The sequence below is a fragment of the Hyperolius riggenbachi genome, chromosome 3 (assembly GCF_040937935.1).
Source record: "Hyperolius riggenbachi isolate aHypRig1 chromosome 3, aHypRig1.pri, whole genome shotgun sequence".
In the NCBI taxonomy this organism is placed as follows: domain Eukaryota; kingdom Metazoa; phylum Chordata; class Amphibia; order Anura; family Hyperoliidae; genus Hyperolius; species Hyperolius riggenbachi.
This window is the reverse complement of record NC_090648.1, coordinates 476164723-476187336: the sequence shown is the minus strand read 5'-3', so window position 1 is coordinate 476187336 and position 22614 is coordinate 476164723. Positions and strand designations below refer to the sequence as shown.

The 22614-nt window shown below is 49.0% G+C and overlaps 1 protein-coding gene and 1 long non-coding RNA gene across 5 annotated transcripts; one reads left to right on the top strand and one right to left on the bottom strand.

The window, feature by feature from the left end:
- Positions 1-6498: 6498 nt before the first annotated feature.
- On the bottom strand, positions 6499-21936 carry LOC137564342 (putative protein kinase C delta type homolog). Of its 4 annotated transcripts, XM_068278105.1 has the most exons (10): positions 21347-21932; positions 18753-18911; positions 16702-16793; positions 15268-15330; positions 13512-13650; positions 13307-13322; positions 10641-10710; positions 9541-9732; positions 7482-7610; positions 6499-6670 (listed from the first exon to the last, which is right to left on the bottom strand). In XM_068278105.1, exons 1-8 carry the CDS (start codon positions 21542-21544, stop codon positions 9660-9662), a joined length of 810 nt encoding a protein of 269 aa, XP_068134206.1. In that variant the 5' UTR covers positions 21545-21932; the 3' UTR covers positions 6499-6670; positions 7482-7610; positions 9541-9659. The 4 variants fall into 4 exon arrangements, with proteins under 4 accessions (XP_068134206.1, XP_068134209.1, XP_068134205.1 ...); XM_068278108.1 differs by lacking the exon at positions 10641-10710; XM_068278104.1 differs by lacking the exons at positions 6499-6670; positions 7482-7610 and adding an exon at positions 11024-11156 and having other exon boundaries at positions 9703-9732; positions 10641-10878; positions 21347-21936.
- Positions 20706-22189, top strand: LOC137564343 (uncharacterized). Its single transcript, XR_011030582.1, has 2 exons — positions 20706-21198; positions 21849-22189. It is a non-coding gene; the product is annotated as an uncharacterized lncRNA (long non-coding RNA).
- The last annotated feature ends 425 nt before the right edge of the window (positions 22190-22614 follow it).

Genomic DNA, 22614 nt, shown 5'->3' with positions numbered 1-22614 from the left:
AAATCTGGGCCTGACTCGGTAAATTGCTGCAAATGGGAATGTCACTAATAGTACACACATTACTCAGTGTGCTCAGTGTTGCCTGTGACTCGTGTATAAGTCAACCCCTATACTTTTATTTAGTGGATTAGACCTAAATTTCTAGACTTATAATCGAGTATATACAGTACCATGAAACGGCTGTTAGGCGCGGTGTTCCCCTATTCCCCACTGCTCTGTTTGTCTGCCATGTGTTTAACCCAAGGAGGGTAAGAAAGCTTTAAAGATTTTTGTGATTCTGGTGCCCAGCTTCTCTTTACTGGCTTACATTTATATATAGGTATTGTAGATTTTACAATTTTTGACAGGAGTTGCCATAATCATACAGGAGTTGTCATAATAGGTAGGGTAAGTAATATCAAACGTATTTTAAACCCTTTCTTGCATAAAGTACACCTGAACTGAGAGGTGGCTGCCATATTAATTTCCTTTTAAACAATACCAGTTGCCTGGCGGTCCTGCTGCCGATCTCTTTGGCTGCAGGAGTGTCAGAATCACACACCTAATACTAAACAAGCATGCAGCAAATCCCAGTTAGACTTTAGAGAAACATCTGATCTGCATGCTCGTTCATGGTCTATCGCAAAGGGTATTAGAGACAGAGGATAAGCAGGTCAGCCAAGCAATCTGCATTGTTTAAAAATAAATAAATATGTCAGCCTCATATCCCTCTCAGTTTAGATGTGCTTTAAAGAGACACTGAAGCGAAAAAAAAATATATGATATAATGAATTGGTTGTGTACTATGAATAATTACTAGAAGATTAGCAGCAAAGAAAATATTCTCATATTTTTATTTTCAGGTATATAGTGTTTTTTCTAACATTGCATCATTCTCTAATAAGTGCAGATTACACAACACTCAGCATTCAAAATGATTCTTTCAGAGCAGTCTGTGAACTAATGACCTCTCCTCTGGCAGAGAAAAAGTAAACAGTTCAATAACAGTTGAGATAATAAAAGTCAGAAGACAGCCCTCTCCACGACTTTGAAAGTTTGTAGAGATAATGGCTTTTTTGTATAGAGATTACAACTGGAGTTTCTTAACTCTTCCTGTACTGGAAACAATTAGACTGATGTATCTGATCTTAATGTTTTATTTCTTAGCTGTACTACACATACAAATCATAATATCATAGTTTTTTTTTCGCTTCAGTGTCTCTTTAAAGCATGCCCTGCTGACAAGGGGCTTGATTCACAATGCCATGATAAAACAAATAACACACCTTATCAAGGATATCACACTTTATCAAAGATAACATGCCTTATCAGAGTAGCATAGCAAGCGCTATGAACCCAATTAGCAGGCATACGTTCGTAGCGCTCGCTATGCTACTCTGATAAGGCTTGTTAACTTTGATAAGGTGTGATATATTTGCTAAGGTGTGATATCTTTGATAGAGATGGGCCGAACGGTTCGCGGCGAGCTTCGGGTGGTTCACATTCGCGGAAGTTCGATTCGCTCCATAATGCTCATGCTCTATTGAGCAGAACTTTGACCCTCTACATCACAGTCAGCAGGCACATTGTCACCAATCAGACTACACTCACTCTTGGAGCTTAACCCCCCCTTATAAAAGGCAAGGTCCTTGTGCCATTTTACTCACTAGTCTGCCTGCACTAATTAGTTAAGGGACAGCTGCTGACAGACTCTCCTATGGAGAGTTTAGTTAGGCTCTTATAGGCTTGTTCCTAGCTAACTGTTATTACTTTCCTCACCCCCTCGCTACCTCATCTCCTCCTCCCGGAGGGAGGAGGGTCTCATCTTCCAGGGAATTTTAGAATTTCAAAAGCCAGCTTATATACCTTGGCTGGGAATTGAACCCAGGTCTGAGTGCTTGGTAGTCAGCTCTCTTAACCGCTATACCACCACTAACACTACATGCTGAAGGCAGCCTAGCATGTACCATTATGATATATCCTAGAGAAAAATGAGCTTGCTTAAAGATTTGTAGGCTTTTAAAAGCCAGCTTACATACCTTGGCCGGGAATTGAACCCAGGTCTGAGTGCATGGTAGATAGCTCTCTTAACCGCTATACCACCACCAACACTACATGCTGAAGGCAGCCTAGCATGTACCATTATGATATATCCTAGAGAAAAATGAGCTTGCTTAAAGAGTTGTAGGCTTTTAACAGCCAGCTTACACACCTTGGCTGGGAATTGAACCCAGGTTTGAGTGCATGGTAGATAGCTCTCTTAACCACTATACCACCACCAACACTACATGCTGAAGGCAGCCTAGCATGTACCATTATGATATATCCTAGAGAAAAACGAGCTTGCTTAAAGATTTGTAGGCTTTTAAAAGCCAGATTACATACCTTGGCTGGGAATTGAACCCAGGTCTGAGTGCGTGGTAGATAGCTCTCTTAACCGCTATACCACCACCAACACTACATTCTGAAACCAGCCAAGCATGTACCATTATGATATATCCTAGAGAAAAATGAGCAATGGCCAATGACCTAATTCTAACCCTTCCCCCCACACACTACCTGCCACCTAACCGCCCCCCCCCCCCCCGCACACACTACCTGCCTGACACCTACCCCCCCCCGCACACACCACCTGCCTGACACCTACCCCCCCACCCCCTCACACACTACCTGCCTGCCACCTAACCCTCCCCCCCGCACACACACTACCTGCCACCTAATCCTAACCCTCCCCCCCCCGCACACACTACCTGCCTGACACCTAACAGCCCCCCCCTGCACACACTACCTGCCTGACCCCTCCCCCCCACCACACACACTCCCTGCCTGACACCTAACCCTCCCCCACACACACTACCTGCCTGACACCTAACCCTACCCACGTACACACTACCTGCCTGACACCTACCCCCCCCCCCCCACACACACACACACAACCTGCCTGACACCTAACCCTCCACCCCCGCACACTACCTGCCTGACACCTAACCCCCCACACACACTACCTGCCTGACACCTGACCCTAATTCCGCCCCACTCACACTACCTGCCTGACACCTAACCCTCCCCCCGCACACACTACCTGCCTGAACCCTAACCCTCTCCTGCAAACACTACCTGCCTGAAACCTAACCCTCCCCCGCACACACTACCTGCCTGACATCTAACCCTCCCCTTCCCACACTACCTGCCTGACACCTAACCCTTCCCCGCACACACTACCTGCCTGACACCTAATCCTAACCCTCCACCCCACACACACTACTTGCCTGACACCTAAACCTCCCCCCGCACATACTACCTGCCTGACACCTAACCCTAACCCCCCCCCCCCCCACACACACACACACACACTACCTGCCTGACACCAAACCCTCCCCCCCGCACACACTACCTGCCTGACACCTACCCCCCCACCCCCCCGCATACATAACTACCTGCCTGACACCTAACCCTCCCCCTGCACACACTGCCTGTCTGACATCAAGCCCTCCCGCCGCACACACTACCTGCCTGACCCCTAACCCCTCCGCACACACTACCTTCCTGACCCGTAACCCCCCCCCAAACACACTACCTGTCTGACCCCTAACCCCCCCACACACACACTACCTGCCTGACACTTAACCCTCCCCCCCTCACACACTACCTGCCTGACACCTGCCCCCCAACCCACACACACACTACCTGCCTGACACCTAATCCTAACCTTCCCCCGCACACACTACCTGCCTGACAACTAACACCCCCCCCCCTGCACGCACTACCTGCCCGACACCTACCCCCCCCCCCCCGCCCGCACACACTACCTGCCTGACACCTAACCCTCCCCCCCGCACACACACTACCTGCCTGACACCTACCCCCCGCACACCCTACCTGCCTGACACCTTACTCTAACCCTCACACACACACAGTACCTGCCTGACACCTAACCCTCCCCCCGCACACACTACTTGCCTGACACCTACCCCCTACACACACACTACCTGCTTGACCCCTAACTCCCCCACACACTTCCTGCCTGACCCCTAACTCCCCACGCACACTACCTGCCTGACACCTGACCCTAATTCCGCCCCACTCACACTACCTGCCTGACCCCTAACCCCCCACGCACACTACCTGCCTGACACCTGACCCTAATTCCGCCCCACTCACACTACCTGCCTGACACCTAACCCTCTCCCCGCACACACTACCTGCCTGACACCTAACCCTCCTCCGCCCACACTACCTGCCTGACACCTAATCCTAACCCTCCCCCCCTCACACACACTACCTGCCTGACACCTACCCCCCAACCCCCACACACACTACCTGCCTGACACCTAATCCTAACCCTCCCCCGCACACACTACCTGCCTGACAACTAACACCCCCCCCCCCCTGCTCACACTACCTGCCTGACACCTAACCCTCCCCCCCCCGCACACACACTAACTGCCTGACACCTAATCCTCCCACACACACACTACCTGCCTGACACCTAACCCTCCCTCCGCACACACTACCTGCCTGACACCTACCTCCCACACACACACTACCTGCCTGACCCCTAACCCCCCCAACACACTACCTGCCTGACCCCTAACCCCCCACGCACACTACCTGCCTGACACCTGACCCTAATTCCGCCCCACTCACACTACCTGCCTGACACCTAACCCTCCCCCGCACACACTACCTGCCTGACACCTAACTCTCCCCCGCGCACACTACCTGCCTGACACCTAACCCTCCCCCGCACACACTACCTGCCTGACACCTAACCCTCCCCACACACTACCTGCCTGACACCTAACCCTCCCCCGCACACACTACCTGCCTGACACCTAATCCTAACCCTCCCCCCCCCCCCGCACACACTACTTGCCTGACACCTAACCCCCCCCCCCACACATACATACTAAGTGCCTGACACCTAATCCTAACCCCCCCCCCGCCCCCCCCGCACACACTACCTGTCTGACACCTAACCCCCCCCCCCCCCCCCTGCACACACTACCTTCCTGACACCTAACCCTCCCCCCGCACTCACACTACCTGCCTGACACCTAACCCTCCCCCCACACACACTACCTGCCGGACACCTAATCTCCCCCCCAATACTACATGCCTGAGCCCTAACCCTAACCCCCCCCCCCTCCCATACTACCGCTTCGGTGGTATCTGGAAAGGTTATGGGCCTCTGATGGTGCGATTCCAGTCCCTTCCGCTCGTCTCTATACTGCTTGTTGCCAATGGCCTCCAGCTTCCTGACTGCCAATAAAATGCCATTTAAGCCATCAAGGAGCAAATAAATACTTATTATAAATTTTATAGTACTTGTTCGCCAACTTTTGGTACTTTTTAGCTGCAGAGTGCTGAAAAGTTATTTTAAGCTGAAGATGAGATGAAAAATTATTTCCTAAGAGAAAACTTAATTGAACTGAACTGAAACTAATTGAATAAGGGCCCTAATGTTATAATAACCTGACCCATCTTATCACAGTTTAACCCTGTCCATCCCAATTTAGCCATCACCCATGTCCCCCCAGCATTTACTGATTTCTCCTGGTATGCGGGGACAGACGTGGGTGATCACTGGAGTGCTGCTGTTCGGGGAGCTGGTAGGGTCTCCACCTCCTCGGGATCAGTGGGAAGGGGGCGGGGCCGGCACCAGCTAGTCCGCTCTAGCTCTGCCCCGTTGCACACATGCCAGTGTAATTACGGGGGGGGGGGGCAGCATGATACTGAGGGGGATGGAAGAGTCAGTCTTTGTCTGGCATGTTGATCCACATAGGCTTGCACCGTGTCAGAATAGGTCCGGCAATAGTGACCCAAGAGGCGAGTTCAAATGCAGCCATATAATAATATACGCGTCACAGCGGCGGAGGATATGGCCGGCAGTGATCAAGGCGTCGGGTTTCGTCCAACGCTTTGATCTAAAGAGGCTGACGCTGTGCTGGAATCTGGGAACAGCGCCCCTAGTGGCAGACATGTTTTCCTGTGTGGGATTATGCCCGCTATTGGACCTGAACAGGAAAATGCCAATATCTTCACTTGTGCCGCCCCCACTCTCTGGAACTCCCTCCCACCAGCCATCAGACTCGCCCCCACCTTTAATATTTTAAATCAAACTCTCAAGACTCACCTTTTCACGCTCACATACCCCCCTGCAACAGCACCATAATACATTCTGTTACACACCCTCTCAACAGAAGCACCTATTGTCTCCACCCCCACCCTTTAGATTGTAAGCCTCTGGCAGGGCCCTCCTCCCTAGTGTTTCCAGCTTGATTATGCAAACGTATTGTCAATCACCCCTCTTGTGGACTAGAACAGTCTCTATTTTGACCTATGACACTGCACTGTTATCAAATCATTAGCATGATCTTGTTTTGTTGTGAGCTTCCTGTATGTCCTACCTTGTATGTTAACCCATTTATCTATTGTGCAGCGCTGCGTAATATGTTGGTGCTTTATAAATACATATATAATACATTATAATAATAATGTCAGACATAGACAAAGGACTGGAATTAAACATATTCCATCATTTATTAATAAAGTGATAATGAATGGAGAGGCGTAACAGTGACTTGCCCTCCTACTTGGCCCAGCTTGGAGACTTGAAGGAGAAGCCCAGCATGGGATTGGTGGCTGCTCCACCCTCCAGGGCAGGCAGGCTCTCCTGAACAGGAACATCCTGCAAAAAGGAAACACACAGTTATTTTGGCTGCAAAATGCATCATAGCTTCTTATAAGGCAACGCAGAAGAGGATTGTCAGTCTCTCTCTGGAGCAGATAGCAGAGCTCCTTAGATCTATGTACTGTCTGACTGATATTTCTGTCTCTGTTTTTACACCTATTTGGGCTCAAAACACAAATTAACCAAATGACTATAAAGCACTTATACATCAACAAAACATTGAGCGACAGCTTCAGGTAAGGTTTTACTGCAAGAAAGTTCAAAGGGTCATTAGCTCTGCTCTGTTCTATATGTGAAAATACTGAGTGTTTCAACTAGAGGACAAAATACTTGAAGGTTACAATGTGGTCTGTAAATTGATGATCATTGAGACATGGAGGGGGTTGCATATTGTGATGTTATACCATGCCAAATATGCATTCGACATCAATCAGAGAGACAGACCAGAGGGGTATGTAGGAGCATGACCAAAATGTAACCTCCAGAATGCAGATATGGTCCATTGTATATGGTCTTGTGCTAAGATATTGCCAAATAATGGGGTAATGTGATGTATACCGTCTGTAGGAGATCTGCCGCCAAAGAGCCTTTATTATGTGTATTTAACTATGAGGAGAAATCTGCTACCACAAGCACCTCTAAACCAAAGTTCACAGATGTTGCCCATCTTATCCTAATTGCAGTGTGGGTAGAGCCGGCAATATTTGGCCACCTCTGTAGCAGCGTCCGCCTACGGTGCCTAATGGAAGATCCGGCCCTGGCAGTAACAGACAACAACACTTCTAGATTATGTATCAATATACAGTACCGGGAATGTGCGGATTGGCGGCTGCACCCTCCGAGCCTCCAGCTCTGTCCAGTCGATGGTGCTGAAGAAGGGGTGCTGGCGGATGTCCCCTCTCTCTCCAAGGCGACGGGCCGGGTCCTTCCTGAGGAGCTGTAAATACAAATGATAAAAGTTAGTTTACAGCTTGGCTTCTACAAAGCAAATGGAACAGCTGAATTCAAAATAAGATGCAGGAAAATTCCTTTTTTTTTTGCTAAAAAAAAACCCCTCATATATTGCATAGATGAATGGCAAACTATATTTCAGCTGGATTACTGTGTTTTCATGTACATGTGTTTTCATAAACACCTTTGACGGATGTCGCCAGTTGGGGATCAGGGCCTGAACGCTTTGGGTGACATTGCTGGGCCAGGCTGCACACATGTGTTAGCTGGGTAGCTGATGACACGCTGTGGTCAGCTGCTATGCGGGGGAGGGTGATAAGTGGCGCGTGCATGACATCATGCGGCGGGTGGGGGATCGGCACAAACAATGGGATCTGCGGGGGATCAGCTTCGCTGGGTTTGAGTAAATCCGCCCGGCAGGCTTCCATAGAGGCAAAGGGGACAATTGCCCCAGAGCCTGTAGGGGCCCACAAGGTGTCTCCTTTCAACTCAACTCTGCTCCTCTGGCGCCCTGCAATGGAACCAAAGTACTGACAGAGGGGTAACCCCCACAGGGACAGGTGAGATGCTACACTGCCAAAGACATTGCAGGGGCCCCAGGAAACATAGTTTAGATGGGGGGTGGCGGAGGGATGATATCTGTTTCAGGGGCCCTGGGGTGAAATTTGGCTGCAACAAAGAACCCCTAACGCCACTTTTTGGTTGCGGGGTCTGTTGGGGCCCCCAGGTTAATTTTGCCCAGGGGCCCCATTGTTACTAAAACATTGCCCTGCCGCCTGGTGGATCGCTGGTGGGTTGGGGGTCTCCGGCTGCTGTACACCCGCCTGATTGTCGTCTCGGTGGTTATCTGCCGCCTCAGCCGACTTATGTCAGGGGTGTGCCCGAGGCTTAACAGACACTGCCAGATGGAGGTGTCACACTATGTCAATAGATTGCACAATTGGGGAAAGAGGCGCCCTGGTTGGATAAAAGCGTCTAAAAACAGCTTAAAAACGACAAAGGATATTAGGTAGCTTACCTCAATGATGAAATCTCTGTAATATACACAAAAGATTTTTTATTTAGCACAGGCAACGCGGGTCTATGCCCACTTCCTCAGGCCAATAGCAGTGCCAAATGAACAACTTCATAAGACATAGGACTTTTTCATTTGGCACTGCTATTGGCCTGAGGAAGCGGGCATAGACCCTCAAAACGTGTTGCCTGTGCTAAAAAAAAAATCTTTTGTATATATTACAGAGATTTCGTCATTGAGGGCGCCTCTTTCCCCCAATTGTGCATTGCATACCACTATACTCTTATCGGCCGAGGGGAGGTGACAGACCACCGGTGGCCCACACCCCAGTTTACATCTGTCCCCATTTTTTTCCATAAGAGACCGCCATCTAGATCCTGGTTAGGACCACCCCGAGTGGAGTCGGGTTCATTGTCTCCACCTGCTTCCTGTGTTCGGTTGCCCCATGCAACCCTCCTTTGTGGGTAGTTTTCCTATTTACTTTTTTCATCATCTGATGCACTAAACATATTGCACTACTGGGCTGCCGTTCTTTTGTCTCCTGTGTTTTTCCTGCAGGGTGCTGAGACACCAGGACCACGGTTTCTTTTCATGTCAATAGATTAGTACAGGTGTTGAAGATGATTAAAAAGCCTCCTGCTCTGTGCAGCTAACTACCCCTGCAGCAAGGTGGGAATTGGCATGTACCCCAAACAGTAGACACAGTAATGTGGTCTAGGCCGCAAAGAGGAGCTGTCAGTTTTGGAAATTCTCTGGAGGCTGCAGATTGAACGGAGTGATGAATTTTAATAACAGTGTGAAGAAAATTTAGATTCTCTCTTTTTCCATTCTTTTCTATTACTGTCCAGTGAATAAGAAAACAGATGTTTGTAGGTGGCTGTAATAAACCTCATTCACTCACCTTCTTGAGGAAGTTCTTAGTCACAACCTCAATCCAGATCGGGAACTTCGGGCGCTCCCGGGTGACGGATCGGATGAATGTCTCCTCATTGCTGCCATCATAAAAGGGAAGTTCTCCAGTCAGCATTTCTGCCACGGTGATGCCGAGAGACCACCAATCCACGGAAGTTCCATAAGGCTGGCCCAGGAAAATCTACAAGAGATGACATAAATAGGGTATCAGTGTCACTTGGAGGTAAAGAGAGCTACGTTCACACCGGGGCCATTTCAGTGCTTTGCGTCAGACGATATAATCGCATTTCTGACGCGATGCAGCTATGGTAATCGTGTGATGGAATCCATGGTGCGAGAGCAGAATACGTTTTTCCTCCCCATGCCCTTAGTTGTCAGTCTCTCAAACTTTTCCCCCCACGGGCCCCCTGTGGCTTCTGGGCCCCCCTGCGGAGGCATCCCTTGCAGGGTCTATTGTTACGCCCCTGGTATGCATAACATGCCCGTGCTGCAGTAGGTGCTGAATGCTTCGCTATATGTGTCACACCGCACGCATAATGCGCAATGTTACTTTTCCTCTCCTGCTTTTACGGAGGGATGCAACACCCCAATGTGAACTTAGCGGGAATGTTATAAAATAAATCCTTGGTCATTTTTTAATTTATTCAGGCCTGCATAGAGATTAAATGCACAGGTATTAGTCCATACAAATAAATAAATGAGTGAGGGATCCTTTCCATTTGTGCCGCCGAGCCTCTCCGAGAAGCACGCCGGTACTTATACTGCTGCGAGTGCGCATCTACATCCCTCTAGCCATGGCATTCACATAGAGATGGATTAAGGTGTAATGGGGCCCTATGCAAGGTAATATATTTGGGGCCCCCTGTGGTTCCTTTGGTAGACTGGAGTGGAGAGAGGTCAGAGAAGGTGGCAGGTGGGCCCCTTGACACCCAGTAGGCCATAGGCACCTGCCTAGGTTGCCTGGTGGCTGATCCTGCTCTGCATGCACAGCTATGTGGATTTCCTCACATGTAAAAGCCAAAGCACCCTAATAATTACACAAGGGGGAATCACTCCTAGTGGAAATGAACCCTTACGCTAAATACTCACCTAACGAAGCATCGGTGCCCCTCACAGCGACGCCTCCCGATGAGCGAGGTTCTCCGAGCAATCATCCTACCTGCGGGAACACCAGACGTCACATGACCGGCATGAACGAGAAGTCAGACAATCACGGTACTCTGCTCAGGAGTCGTCGGGGATTTTAGAGATCTGATCCATCCTGACGGTTGTTATCGCCGCGCATCCCCAAACATCGTTCCTGTGATCTCGCGTCTGTACCCCTGTCCTGAGATCGCAGAAACAATCGCTCCTCACTCACAATAGCACCGATTGTCAGTAATATTGCGGTAACAATCACATAGTGGGTACGGCCTTTACAGTGTGTGACTGTGATAGGAGGTTTCCTTGCTTCACCTTCATTCTGCACTTACCTTCCAACAGCAATTTCCCAGCTTCCTCTCTGCCTTCTATGGCATTTCTGCAGTGATCTCTCTCTACCAGCTCTTTCTCTCCTCCTCCCCCTGTTCTCTTCCCCACACAGTCTGCGGTTCTTCATCTCTCCCTCTACAACAGTGGGGCAGTTATTAACCACTTGATGACCCACCCTTTACCCCCCCCCCCCCTTAAGGACCAGCGCTGTTTTGAGTGATCTGTGCTGGGTGGGCTCTGCAGCCCTCCGCACAGATCAGGTTGCAGGCAGAGAGATCAGATTGCCCCCCTTTTTTCCCCCCTATGGGGATGATGTGCAGGGGGGGTCTGATCTCTCCTGCCTGCCTGGGTGTTGCGGGGGGGGGCACCTCAAAGCCCCCCTCCGCGGCGAAATCCTCCCCCTCCCTCTCCTACCTGGCCCCCCCGGTGATCCGGGCTGCACAGGACGCTATCCGTCCTGTGCAGCCAGTGACGGGACGTCCCCTGTCACATGGCGGCGATCCCCGGCCGCTGATTGGCCGGGGATCGCCGATCTGCCTTACGGCGCTGCTGCGCAGCAGCGCCGTACAATGTAAACAAAGCGGATTATTTCCGCTTGTGTTTACATTTAGCCTGCGAGCCGCCATCGGCGGCCCGCAGGCTATTCACGGAGCCCCCCGCTGTGATTTGTCAGGAAGCAGCTGCTCGCGCGAGCGGCTGCTTCCTAATTAATCAGCCTGCAGCTGGCGACGCAGTACTGCGTCGCTGGTCCTGCAGCTGCCACTTTGCGACGCACGGTATAAGCGTGCGGTCGGCAAGTGGTTAAGGAGCTATGTGGCCCCCTGCAAGTTTTACCTTGGGCCTCCTCAAGCACTTTATACATAATAATTCATTTGGAGCACCAAACCCTGCCAAGGACAGCAGTGCAAACAGCGGAGGGGAAGTTTGTTGGTGATTACCATTAATCAATGTACATATAAAGGAATGATCCTTTCCAGCAAAGCACCAATGAAGATCTGATACAGTGGCAACCCGGAGGGCCCCAAAGTGGTCAAAACCTCTGTACCCCTATTGCTATGCTGCTGCTCTCTTACTTCTGTCTCTCTTACTTTCTCTATAAGCTCCTCCCCTTCTCCATTCACCACTCTCCTCCTTCTCAGAATCCCCTCCTATCTTCTCCATCCCCCACTCACCACCCTCTCTGTATCCACTTCTGTCTTCTCCTTCCCCCACTAACCACCCTCTCTGTATCCCCTTCTATCCTCTCCATCCCCCACTCACCACCCTCTCTGTATCCACTTCTGTCTTCTCCTTCCCCCACTAACCACCCTCACTGTACCCCCTTCTATCTTCTCCATCCCCCACTCACCACCCTCTCTGTATCCCCTCCTATCTTCTCCTTCCCCCACTAACCACCCTCTCTGTATCCCCTTCTATCTTCTCCATCCCTCACCACCCTCTCTGTATCCCCTTCTATCTTCTCCATCCCCCTCACCAAATAACAAACCACTTTAGGGCACTACACACATAAGATGTCTACCCACAGATAACTTAACCAGTTGCCGATCGCGTCACGCCGATGGGCGTGACAGTGGCGGCAGCCCCAGGACCGCCTAACGCCGATTGGCGTAAAGTCCTGGGGCTTACATTTGCAGGAGATCGCGCGCATGGTGCGCGCGCATCTCCTGCTTGATGGGCGGGCGATCGCCACTCGGGAGACTGTAACGGCTAAACCGTCGCTTAATTGTACTGTACAGCGCTGCGATCTGCAGCAGCGCTGTACTGGGGACAGCCGTGTGACACGGCTGTCCCCCTGGGGGACAAGAGAGCGATCGGCTCTCATAGGCAGAAGCCTATGACAGCCGATTACCGTTATTGGCTGCATGGGGGGTGGGAGGGATGGAGGGGGGAAAAAAAATACACACATTTAATAAAAAAAATAAATAAAACTATTTATATAAAAACAAACAAACACTGCAGGGGCGATCAGACCCCACCAATAGAGAGCTCTGTTGGTGGGGAGAAAAGGAAGGGGGAATCACTTATGTGCTGTGTTGTGCGGTCCTGCAGCTTGGCCTTAAAGCTGCAGCGACTAATTTTTAACAAACTAGCCTGGTCACTAGGGGGGTTTAAGCCCTTGGTCCTCAAGAGGTTAAATGGTAAACAATCATATATTGCTGATCAAACAGGTAAACACCAGAATCCATCTATACATTACAGTCATGTTGCATAAAGCACCTCAGACCGATAGGTCACCCACCATCTTACCACCCTCCGACACACCCCCAACCACCGATGGTACATACCTGCGCCCATCAGAATCTGAAAAGAGAAAGATGGAGAGAGAACATATCATTAAGCACCATTACAGAAAACATTTGTGGCTGAACCTATCATTCAGTCCCTTTGGGATCGCTGTATCAAGCTCTCTCATGCATCTACCCTATCTCTGTAACAAAATCCTGTCCCTATCTACACCTTGGCTTAGTGGTGGGACAACAAAGCTCTTACCTCAGGGGCCATGTAGTCTGGTGTTCCACAACGTCCAGATATCGTTCGTCCTCCGGTCAGCTGGTCCTGCGCGAGGCCAAGATCGATAATCTTCACGTGGCCATCCGCATCCAGCATGATGTTGTCCGGCTTCAGATCCCTGAGGGTAAAGATTGAGATTTGTGAGTACATTTGAAGGAAACTGAGAAAAAGATGGACAAAACCATTGCTGACTCGTTCTGAAAATGCTACTTTTTTATATACTTTCTAAGTCACTTGTCTGGAACATGGAAGCAGATGACTGACTCTGCTCTGACTGTACTGGCTGCATGATTGTCACAGATGTGACTTTACTGGCTGCAAGCTTGTTCCGGGTGTGATTCCAATGGGTGCATGCTTGTTCCAAATGTGACTCAACTGCCTGCATACTTGTTCCAGGTGTGAATTCGCTGCCTGCATGCTTGTTCCAGGTGTGGCTCTATTGCCTGCATGCTTGTTCCAGGTGTGGCTCTACTGGCTGCATGCTTGTTCCAGGCGTCACACAGAACCTGATAGCGTCAAAAGATCAGCAGGACAGCCAGACAATTGATATTTGGTACAATTCAGGTAGCCTTTAAATCAATCCTGAAGTCAGGGACAAGTATAAAAGTAAGGCCTGGTCCACACTAGGTCCGGAAACGTATACGTGGCTGCGTTTTTCAAACCTGATGAAAAACGGAGTCCCGGATACTAATGTTCAAAATAGCAGCCAGCCTCACCCAAGTAAAAAACGGATCCGTCTGCGGTTGCGGGGACCCGTTTTCAAAACCTGAACGGAAGGTCCGGATCTGCTGCATTTTCACGCAACGGATCAGGACCACGGATATACGCAGGGGTAGTGAAAAGCAATGAGAAAACACATCTCCAGCTCCACAGGCAAAAAACTGATGTGAAAACGGATAGCCTGAGCTTTATGATTGGCCCAAAAAAATCCTCCCACTCCTTCCTAATGATAGAGACGTTTTCTGACAACTGGTATTGTCTAAAAGGAAATAAACATGACAGCCTCCATATACCTCTCTCTTCAGTTCCCCTTTAAGCTTCAAATCTTGGTGGGGCACAATGATTGGCTGGTGGGGCCCATCTGGGGGATCGAAGTCAATGTTTGCATGGGAGCTTTAGAGATTTTGTTGCCTAACATGGGGGACACTCAGACGGTACAGTGATTCCCGGGGGGAGGGGCAGTGCCCCGGCGTAGTGCCGCCCATGAGTGACACTCTTGGGAATGAGGCATGTGTGATGTTTTACATTAATGGAAATGTCCAAGTATTTAAAAGAAAGAAAAAGATCTACTACCTTGTCCCGGGATCCCCTCCGTTAGAGTACTGACCTTGCCAGGACAGCATCTACTGCCCCTGCGGGAGCCCCGCTGGTGACCGTGCTCACGTGCTCTGGAGAGTTCTGCACAGGCACAGTACTTTAGAGCCTGTGCAGAACGCTCCGCACCACATGAGCGCGGTCCCCAGCGGCGCTCCGGCAGACACAGTACTTCAGGGCCTGCGCAGAACGCTGCATACCACGTGAGCACAGTCACCAGCGGTGCTCAGGCAGGAACAGTAAATTCTGATCTGGCCAACAGAGGGGATCCCAGGACCCCGGAGCTGCGGCGAGGGCACAGGACGGCTGCTAGAGGAAGTCCTGGGGAAGTAGATTTTTTTTTTTTTTTAAATCCTCGGACATTTCCTTTAAAACTGGGTCTACAATCAGCTTAGAGAACAGATATAATGTAGTTACTCACCGATGGGCAATGCCTCGTTCATGAAGGAATTGGATGCCACAGACGAGCTCCGCCGTGTAGAACCTGAAAAAAGAGACAATGCTGTGTGTTAATGTCAGTTATTCATTTATTGTATGAATACTATTTACAGAATAAAGATTATTTGCACATCTGTTCATATGGAAACCCAACAGCCAGCAAGTAACAAATGACAACAGGGGCTTGGGGAGCAAACCACACACGGCCCCTCACACAGCCCAGCAGCCCCGCTCATCCCCGGACCTGCTCAGTAACTGGGATGCCAAGCACTGCCATGGCTTTAGTGTTGCTTGGCAACACATCTGCTGGCCCATTGCTATGTTACTGTTAGAAGTGGTGACACCATCAGGGGCGCCTCTCCCAGGAATGGATTAAGATGACAGGAGGCCCTAGGCAAGATAGCAGTTTTTTATGGTCACCTGTTTTTTTCGGTAAGATTTGTTGGTGGCTAACAACTACCATGCCCCTAGACTCTCTTCAGGCCCTAGGCAACTGCCTATAATTGCCTTGTGGATGATCCAGCTCTGGCATTGCCTATGCCTTCTATGTGGAGCCAAAAATGGAAGACAGACAATGGAGTGGGAAATGCTAGGTGTGACCAGGGTGGAGAAGAGCTCCAACTGGATAGCAACTGATAAAGGCAGCAGGATCTGATGAGAGGAAAGACTGGGGAATGCCAACCTGAACAAGTAATAAAGGCTGGTTGGGTCCACTTGGGGGAGGGGGGGGGCTTTGACAGACACTCTGAGATCATGGTCTGCCGCCTGAGCAAATGAGCAAGCAATCCGTATGCGATACTTAAAGTGAACCTCCAGACTAAATCTACTCAGCAGAACTGAAAAAGCTTGCTGTTTTTTTAACAGTTTCACAGCATCAGAACTTTGTTTTTCTTACCAAAGAATAATTTTTAGCTGCATTTTTAGCTAAGCTCCACCCAATCAAAGAAAACTACCCAAGCTTTTTTTCCCTGATGCTGTGCAAAGCATGATGAGATTTCCTATATTGTTATTCATGTTGCCTAGCAACTGGGAGGGGGTGATCAGCACACAGGACAGTTGGAACTGTGTCTCATGTTCCCTGCCACCTCCTTTCAACCAAAAAGATGGCCGCTCCCTCATGAAATCAAACATTTGCCTGTTCTTTTAAAACAGGGTGTGTAAGAGATTATATTACCTATCTATTTTAATAAAAATAACTAATGTAACGTAATGACAGTATGTTTGTTTAGGCTGGAGTTCCTCTTTAAGGGGATCACTCTGTGACATCTCTGCCTTGGGTGCTGGGGGGGAGGGGGGCTTGCCCTGTTTGGAAACACCCATTACCCCCTCACTCCACCCCTTGGATCAGCCAATATGGACAGATCCTTGCTTGAGCTTTCTACCCGCCCATCATCAGCAGAATGATTTATATACTTACTCTACGAGATGATCCGGCAGACATTCACGCTGCTCTATCAAGGATCCCAGGCTTCCTCCAGGCAGATGCTCCATGATAAAATAGGCGTGGCTCTGTTTGAAAAAAATAAAGACAATAATCACAAAAAATGCACAATACTGTATTTTATTTTCCCCTCAGACTCACTTTAAACACTAACAAATGTATGTAGTGTAAATCTGAGCAATTCAATATGCAGGTATGTTGTGTTATGTAGAAGGTGTGTTCTGTGTACATGATACAATGAATTCAAAATATAATGAATATAATTGTGGCCACATATGGAGGGAGTATTCTGAGTTACCCAACAATTAAACATGAGTGCCCAGACTGCCCAGTTTTCCACCTTTTGCATCTAATTTTTGATGTTTCAAGTTGAGTGTCGGTATAAATGGAATTCTGACATATAATATACATGGTTAGTAAGAGAATATATTTGCAATAAATTATAATTTTGCAATACAAACTCAAAATCCATAAAATTGTGAATTAGTTCAGACTTTGGCAATTGCCAGATGTAGTGGCTGGATGGTGGAATGGTTAAAGTGGATCCGAGACAAACTTTTGCCGTTTTCCTTCTTGTGCCCCTTACATATAGTTTCTGGGGCATTCTTCCCCCAAATGCTTATTTTATTATAATAATAGGTTATTAAACTAATAAACTATAGAAGCCCCGCCCCCTACTTCTCCAATGCCTCGGCGCTCAGTCCCATACTGTAATTAATCATGGGAGCTGAGCTTGACGAGGAGGCACATATTATTTTCATTTGCCTGCCCCACTGCGCGCTGATTGGTGGAGGTGCACAGTGGGGCTGGAGCGGAGGCAGGAAGCCTCTGTCAGTGCGAGGGGGGCCATGGGCAGCGTGCACTGGCATCTAGGCGGGCCCCGGTAATTGTCTCCCTCTGCCGCTACTCAGACCGCATGTCATATCAACCCGCTGCGCCGCTATGACAGGACAGCGGGCCGCCAATCAGGGAGTATACAGGAAGACTGGCTGTATGCGCACTGATAGGCGACCCGCTGTCCCGCTGACACAGGGGACAACTATTCTAGCTATACTGGAAAACTATACTAGCTATAATGACTACAGAATCTATACTGGGGCCAGCTATACTATCTATACTGGGGGGCAACTATACTCGCTATATTGAATGGAGCAAACTAAACAATCTATACTGAGGGGCAACTATACTAGCTATGCTACAGTGGTTTCAGAAGCAAGGGGGTGGAGAGGGGAGTGGAGTTCACAGGCTGAGGGGTGGAGATACAGAGCAGCTTTGCCTGCGTGTGTGTGATGACAAACAAAACATGGCTGCACTCATTGTATCACAGGAAGAAATAATAATTTACTGTTGAAGCTGTTTGCAGCTGGATTAGGTGACCCCTCCCCCCAAAGCAGCTGCCCCTACAGTTGCCCCTACCCCAAGATAGCAGCATTAGGGGGCCCTGTTGTTTCCCACCCCCCAGCAGCAACACTAGGTGGCATTTGTCTCAATCTTACCCAAATACAGCATTAAATGCCCCCCAGATAGCAGCATTAGGTGGCATTATTCTTACAACCCCCTTCCCCCCAACAGGTGACAGTAATGGGTAGTATTTGTTGTCCCCCTAGTGCCCTATCCAGATAGTAGTAGGTTGTCCACCCGGGGCCTTGTTTCTCTGCAGAATAGTCCCAGCGGAGTGACCTCTCCTGGCCAGTGGTGTGTTTTGTCATCAGTGTCCTCCTGTGTCCATCCCCACTCTCCTCATTCCCTGCTGGCATGTACCAACTCAAATACCTTACCAATGTACATGAGGAGAGATACCACAGAGACAGAAAAGGGGGGAAGCTAAAAGAAGAAGGACTGAACAGGTGAGTACTCTGAAGTGAAACAGGGCCCAGAGGACCACTATTAACTTGGGGGGAGACCTGGGAGAGACCATCTCCCTGCTCTGAGGCCCTGTGCAACTACTCAGTTTGTCCCTACTGAAGAACCAGCCCTGTACACAGTCTAGGGGATGTGACTGAATGGGGCAGGCAGGCTATACGTACCTCAGACTGCAGTCCAGCATAGGCATGACAGATGAATGGAGACCCTCTGACTTGCTGGAGGATTCTGCTCTCCCGCAGAAGGCTGGTGGTAACCTCCTTTTTGGGGATGCATTTGATAGCCACAGTCTGGTTTTCTCCAGGGAGGGAAGCCAGGACAACCTGTGAGGGACACAGAGAGAGATTAACATCATTTCATAATCTAATCACATATATGTACAGTGCTGGGAAAGGTTATTACATCAGCAGAGGCAGAATATGTGGCGCGGATGTGATGTCACACATCTGGTGGGCGGGGCGAGTTGTGAGACCAAAGCTATCGGCCGTTGCATGGCTGAGTTGATCCCCCTGGTTGGTAGCGGTTGGGGCTGCTGTACACAGTGGTCGTTATCGGCAGACATTAATCTAGCGTGTGTGTACGAGCATTAGGAGTAAGGGCTGAAATCGAGGTATAACTATAAACCATCAGGCCTCATAACAAACGTCATCTGTTAACACCTCCCTAGTGTTCTGGACGAGCTGAGCTGGTCCAGAGATGCCGGAGGTCACCGCTCAGGCCCTGGTGGGCCGATTTGAATACATTTTTTTAAAAAACACGCAGCTAGCATTGTTTCTCCGCTCGCCGCCGATCCGCCACTACAGAAGGCCCCCCCTCCCGAAGACCCCGTGCGCAGCCTGGCCAATCAGTGCCAGGCAGCGCTGAGGGGTGGATCGGGACGTCGATGACGTCATTCCGATTGTCGCCATGGCGACGGGGGAAGCCCTAAAGGAAATCCCGTTCAGAACGGGATTTCTGGACGGGTCTTCACGCTGGTGGCGATCGGAAGGGTAAGAGGGATGGAGCAGGGAGGGGGGAAGCATGTAGCTAGCAATAGGCTAGCTACATGGAAAAAAAAATTAGGCAAAGAAAACCCTCCCGCGGCCGTGCGCAGCACGGAATCAGAACGCCAGGGAGGTTAATGATTCAGTCCTGATAGTGCAATCTTACTTCATCTATGTAGTACAAAGGTAATGTGAGCCAATGTGCTTTAAACATGAACTTCGGGTAGCCCCTCATATTATGCAGATGTGATAAAATTGTATAATTGAGATTGTTTAGTAATGGGCACCTCTAGGCACAGTAGCAGCCATCTTTCTCTCACACACATGAAGTGATGTGATTGGATGCAGCAATACAGTCACATACCTCATATGCTGCATAAACCACATGACATGATAAGTCCCTCCCACAGATGCAGAGGCTGCAGGGAGGCTGTGCTGGACGACGTGTCTCCCAAATACGCTATTAGGAAATGCAATACATCTGCCGCAAGGCATTCTGGCCAGCAGGACTGTTTCCAGGCATAGGGATCCCTGTGCTGGTTTGCCCGCCGCTGACGCTCACTTGTTTTTTTGGTTAGATTTGGTAGAGGGTAGCATCCACCGGGCCCCCTAGACTCTTTCCAGGCCCTAGGCAACTGCCTAAGATTGCCTTGTGGATGATCCAGCGCTGCCTTTAAATGCAGAGAAGAATAATTGCAAAACACCCAAAATACTTAGTGCTCCTATACTGTATAAATGTAGTCAGGGGATCATTTTCAACAAGGAGGATGCACTCAAGGATGAGCCAGCACAGTTTTGTGAGAAGTAAAGCTGTACCCGCATGTGTGTAAGCGGGCGGTGGGGGCAGAGAGGGTTACCCTACCGGTCACACTGCCTCTAGCTGCTGCGCCGCACGCTGTGAAGGGGGAAGTGTAGGGAGGGTGGAGCGCAGCGTGTGGTGCTGCAGCTAGAGGCAGTGAGGTATGTAAGGTAACTCTCTCTGTCCCGCCCCTGCCTCCCCCCCTCCCTCCACTGCTCCCACCTCACTTCTCTCACAACTGTGCCTGCACTTCCCTAGCTGCAATCTGTATGGGGTTTTCCTGTTTTGTAGCACCTTTTAATGCCACAAATTAATTCTTGCTGGCTCAGGTGACCCTCATGGGTTTAAGTAAAGTCTGTATGCAGGAATATCTCCTGCATATCAAACAACAGAGTGCCCACTTTCTGGGTTCCTCTTTGCAGAGGCACGAGACATACACATGTCAATGCCAGGGCCTGTCACTTGGTTGTACTGCTGTGTGGCATGAGCACAGGGGGAGTGGCTACACTCTCCATAGCCAGGAATCACATGTCCCCATGGCAACTGATGCTTGGCGCTAGTTTAACAGCCTACAGGTTTACTAAAAATCCTACACATCTATGATAATCCTTGATTAACATTCATTAATTACACCATTGTGGAGGAATCCATGGATACTGGGTTAGGCCCCTTTTGGATAGTGTATTCCAGACAGCATAGCACCTCCACTACCAAGGACCAACATCTAAAGGGCGACCCAGATCTGAAGCCGACTACTGCAGTCCAATGTATGGCCTTGTCTTCCCCTGAAATCCCACAGGAGTCACTGCCTGAATCCCCAGGAGCAAGGTAAAGCGTATCATATCACTGGCTGGGGATGCTGGCCTACATTTCCTTGCCCATCAGTATATACCAATGCCCTTACCACCATATACATTACATGTATATCTCCCTGTTATCATCTCCCCATCATGCTCTGTAGAGAAAGGGTGCTTACCTTCCCAAATGCTCCCTGTCCAAGAATAGAAAGGACTCTGAAGTCACCGATGGAGACAGCAGGTCTCTTGATGGGCCGTTCTCCACTCTCCAGGTCCTCACTGCTCTGAGCCTTTTCAGGCTCCCTCTTCCTCTTGTGGGTGATGGTTTTCCCCACATGTGGACCTGACTGGCCACGAGGAAGCTTAGAGAGACTCATTGCTGTTATTTGAGTCTCTTAAAAAGAAATTGCTTTGAAAAGAATTCAAAAACACTGCTAAGAGTCAATCGCTGAGATGTGATCAGATCACCGTCTCAAACAAAATGGCCGACGCCGTCATGGCAACCCACTTGTGACAGTTATGACAGTTAAGATGAGTCTCAATCAGTGCCCAGTCATACAAACTGGAAGCAAATCAATATAATTACACTGGATCTTAAAAATGAATAGTAAATGGCTACCAGTTTGTATGATTGGGCCCTAATTGGCTTTTTTATGTATTTTTATAATTTATATTTTTCAGAATAAAGCTGGATTACAACAAAAGATCTCATGTTTGCTTGCATGAGCTCACTGGCTCCAGCCTGCTGATCACCTGACATCTAACTGCTAAACAGCCACCAGCACAACTGCCATCTTCATGTTTGCTTGCATGAGCTCACTGGCTCCAGCCTGCTGATCACCTGACATCTAACTGCTAAACAGCCACCAGCACAACTGCTATCTTCATATTTGCTATTTACCTGCATCAGTGTTTTACTACAGCTAACATCTGGAAATATGCCTGAAGAAGGGGACTAGATCCCAGAAAGCTTGCATTATTTCACTTAATCAGTTAGCCATTAAAATGTATTACTTTTACAAGACTATTTTTTTTCTACCTACATGTATTGTTTGGCTAACACGGTACAGAAACATTTTTACTACTAACAAAATATACGAGATTCAAGTCTGGTTTGTTTTTCTTGAACTTAACTTTAGCCACCAGCTTTTTAGAAGAGTTATTTGGATAAATATAGGGGTTCATCCACAAAACATACCTCATTAATTACCTATTTTTACTTATTTTTCACCTTTTCTATAATCTGACAGTGTTTTGGACTAGTCCATCTCCTCATAGGGGATTCTCAGCATTTCCTTTTATTCTTTACAAAAGCACTCAATAGAAAGGATCTATACAAAGATGTTGGCCGGTCTCCCTACTCACTTGCACACTATTTTGGCAGTTGAACTGAGCAACTGACATCCAGAAAGTGCTTTTGGATATAAAGAAAAATTCAAAATTCCTC

What these genes read in the sequence shown, in the direction of transcription:
- LOC137564342 (XM_068278104.1), bottom strand. Translation starts at nt 21,544, where the DNA reads ATGAGTCTCTCTAAGCTTCCTCGTGGCCAGTCAGGTCCACATGTGGGG. An exon ending in GAACGAGGCATTGCCCATCG is followed by an intron (nt 13,651 to 15,267) that starts GTGAGTAACTAC and finishes CTTTACCCTCAG; the next exon opens with GGATCTGAAGCCGGACAACA. An exon ending in TGGGAAATTGCTGTTGGAAG is followed by an intron (nt 10,879 to 11,023) that starts GTAAGTGCAGAA and finishes CTGCGATCTCAG; the next exon opens with GACAGGGGTACAGACGCGAG.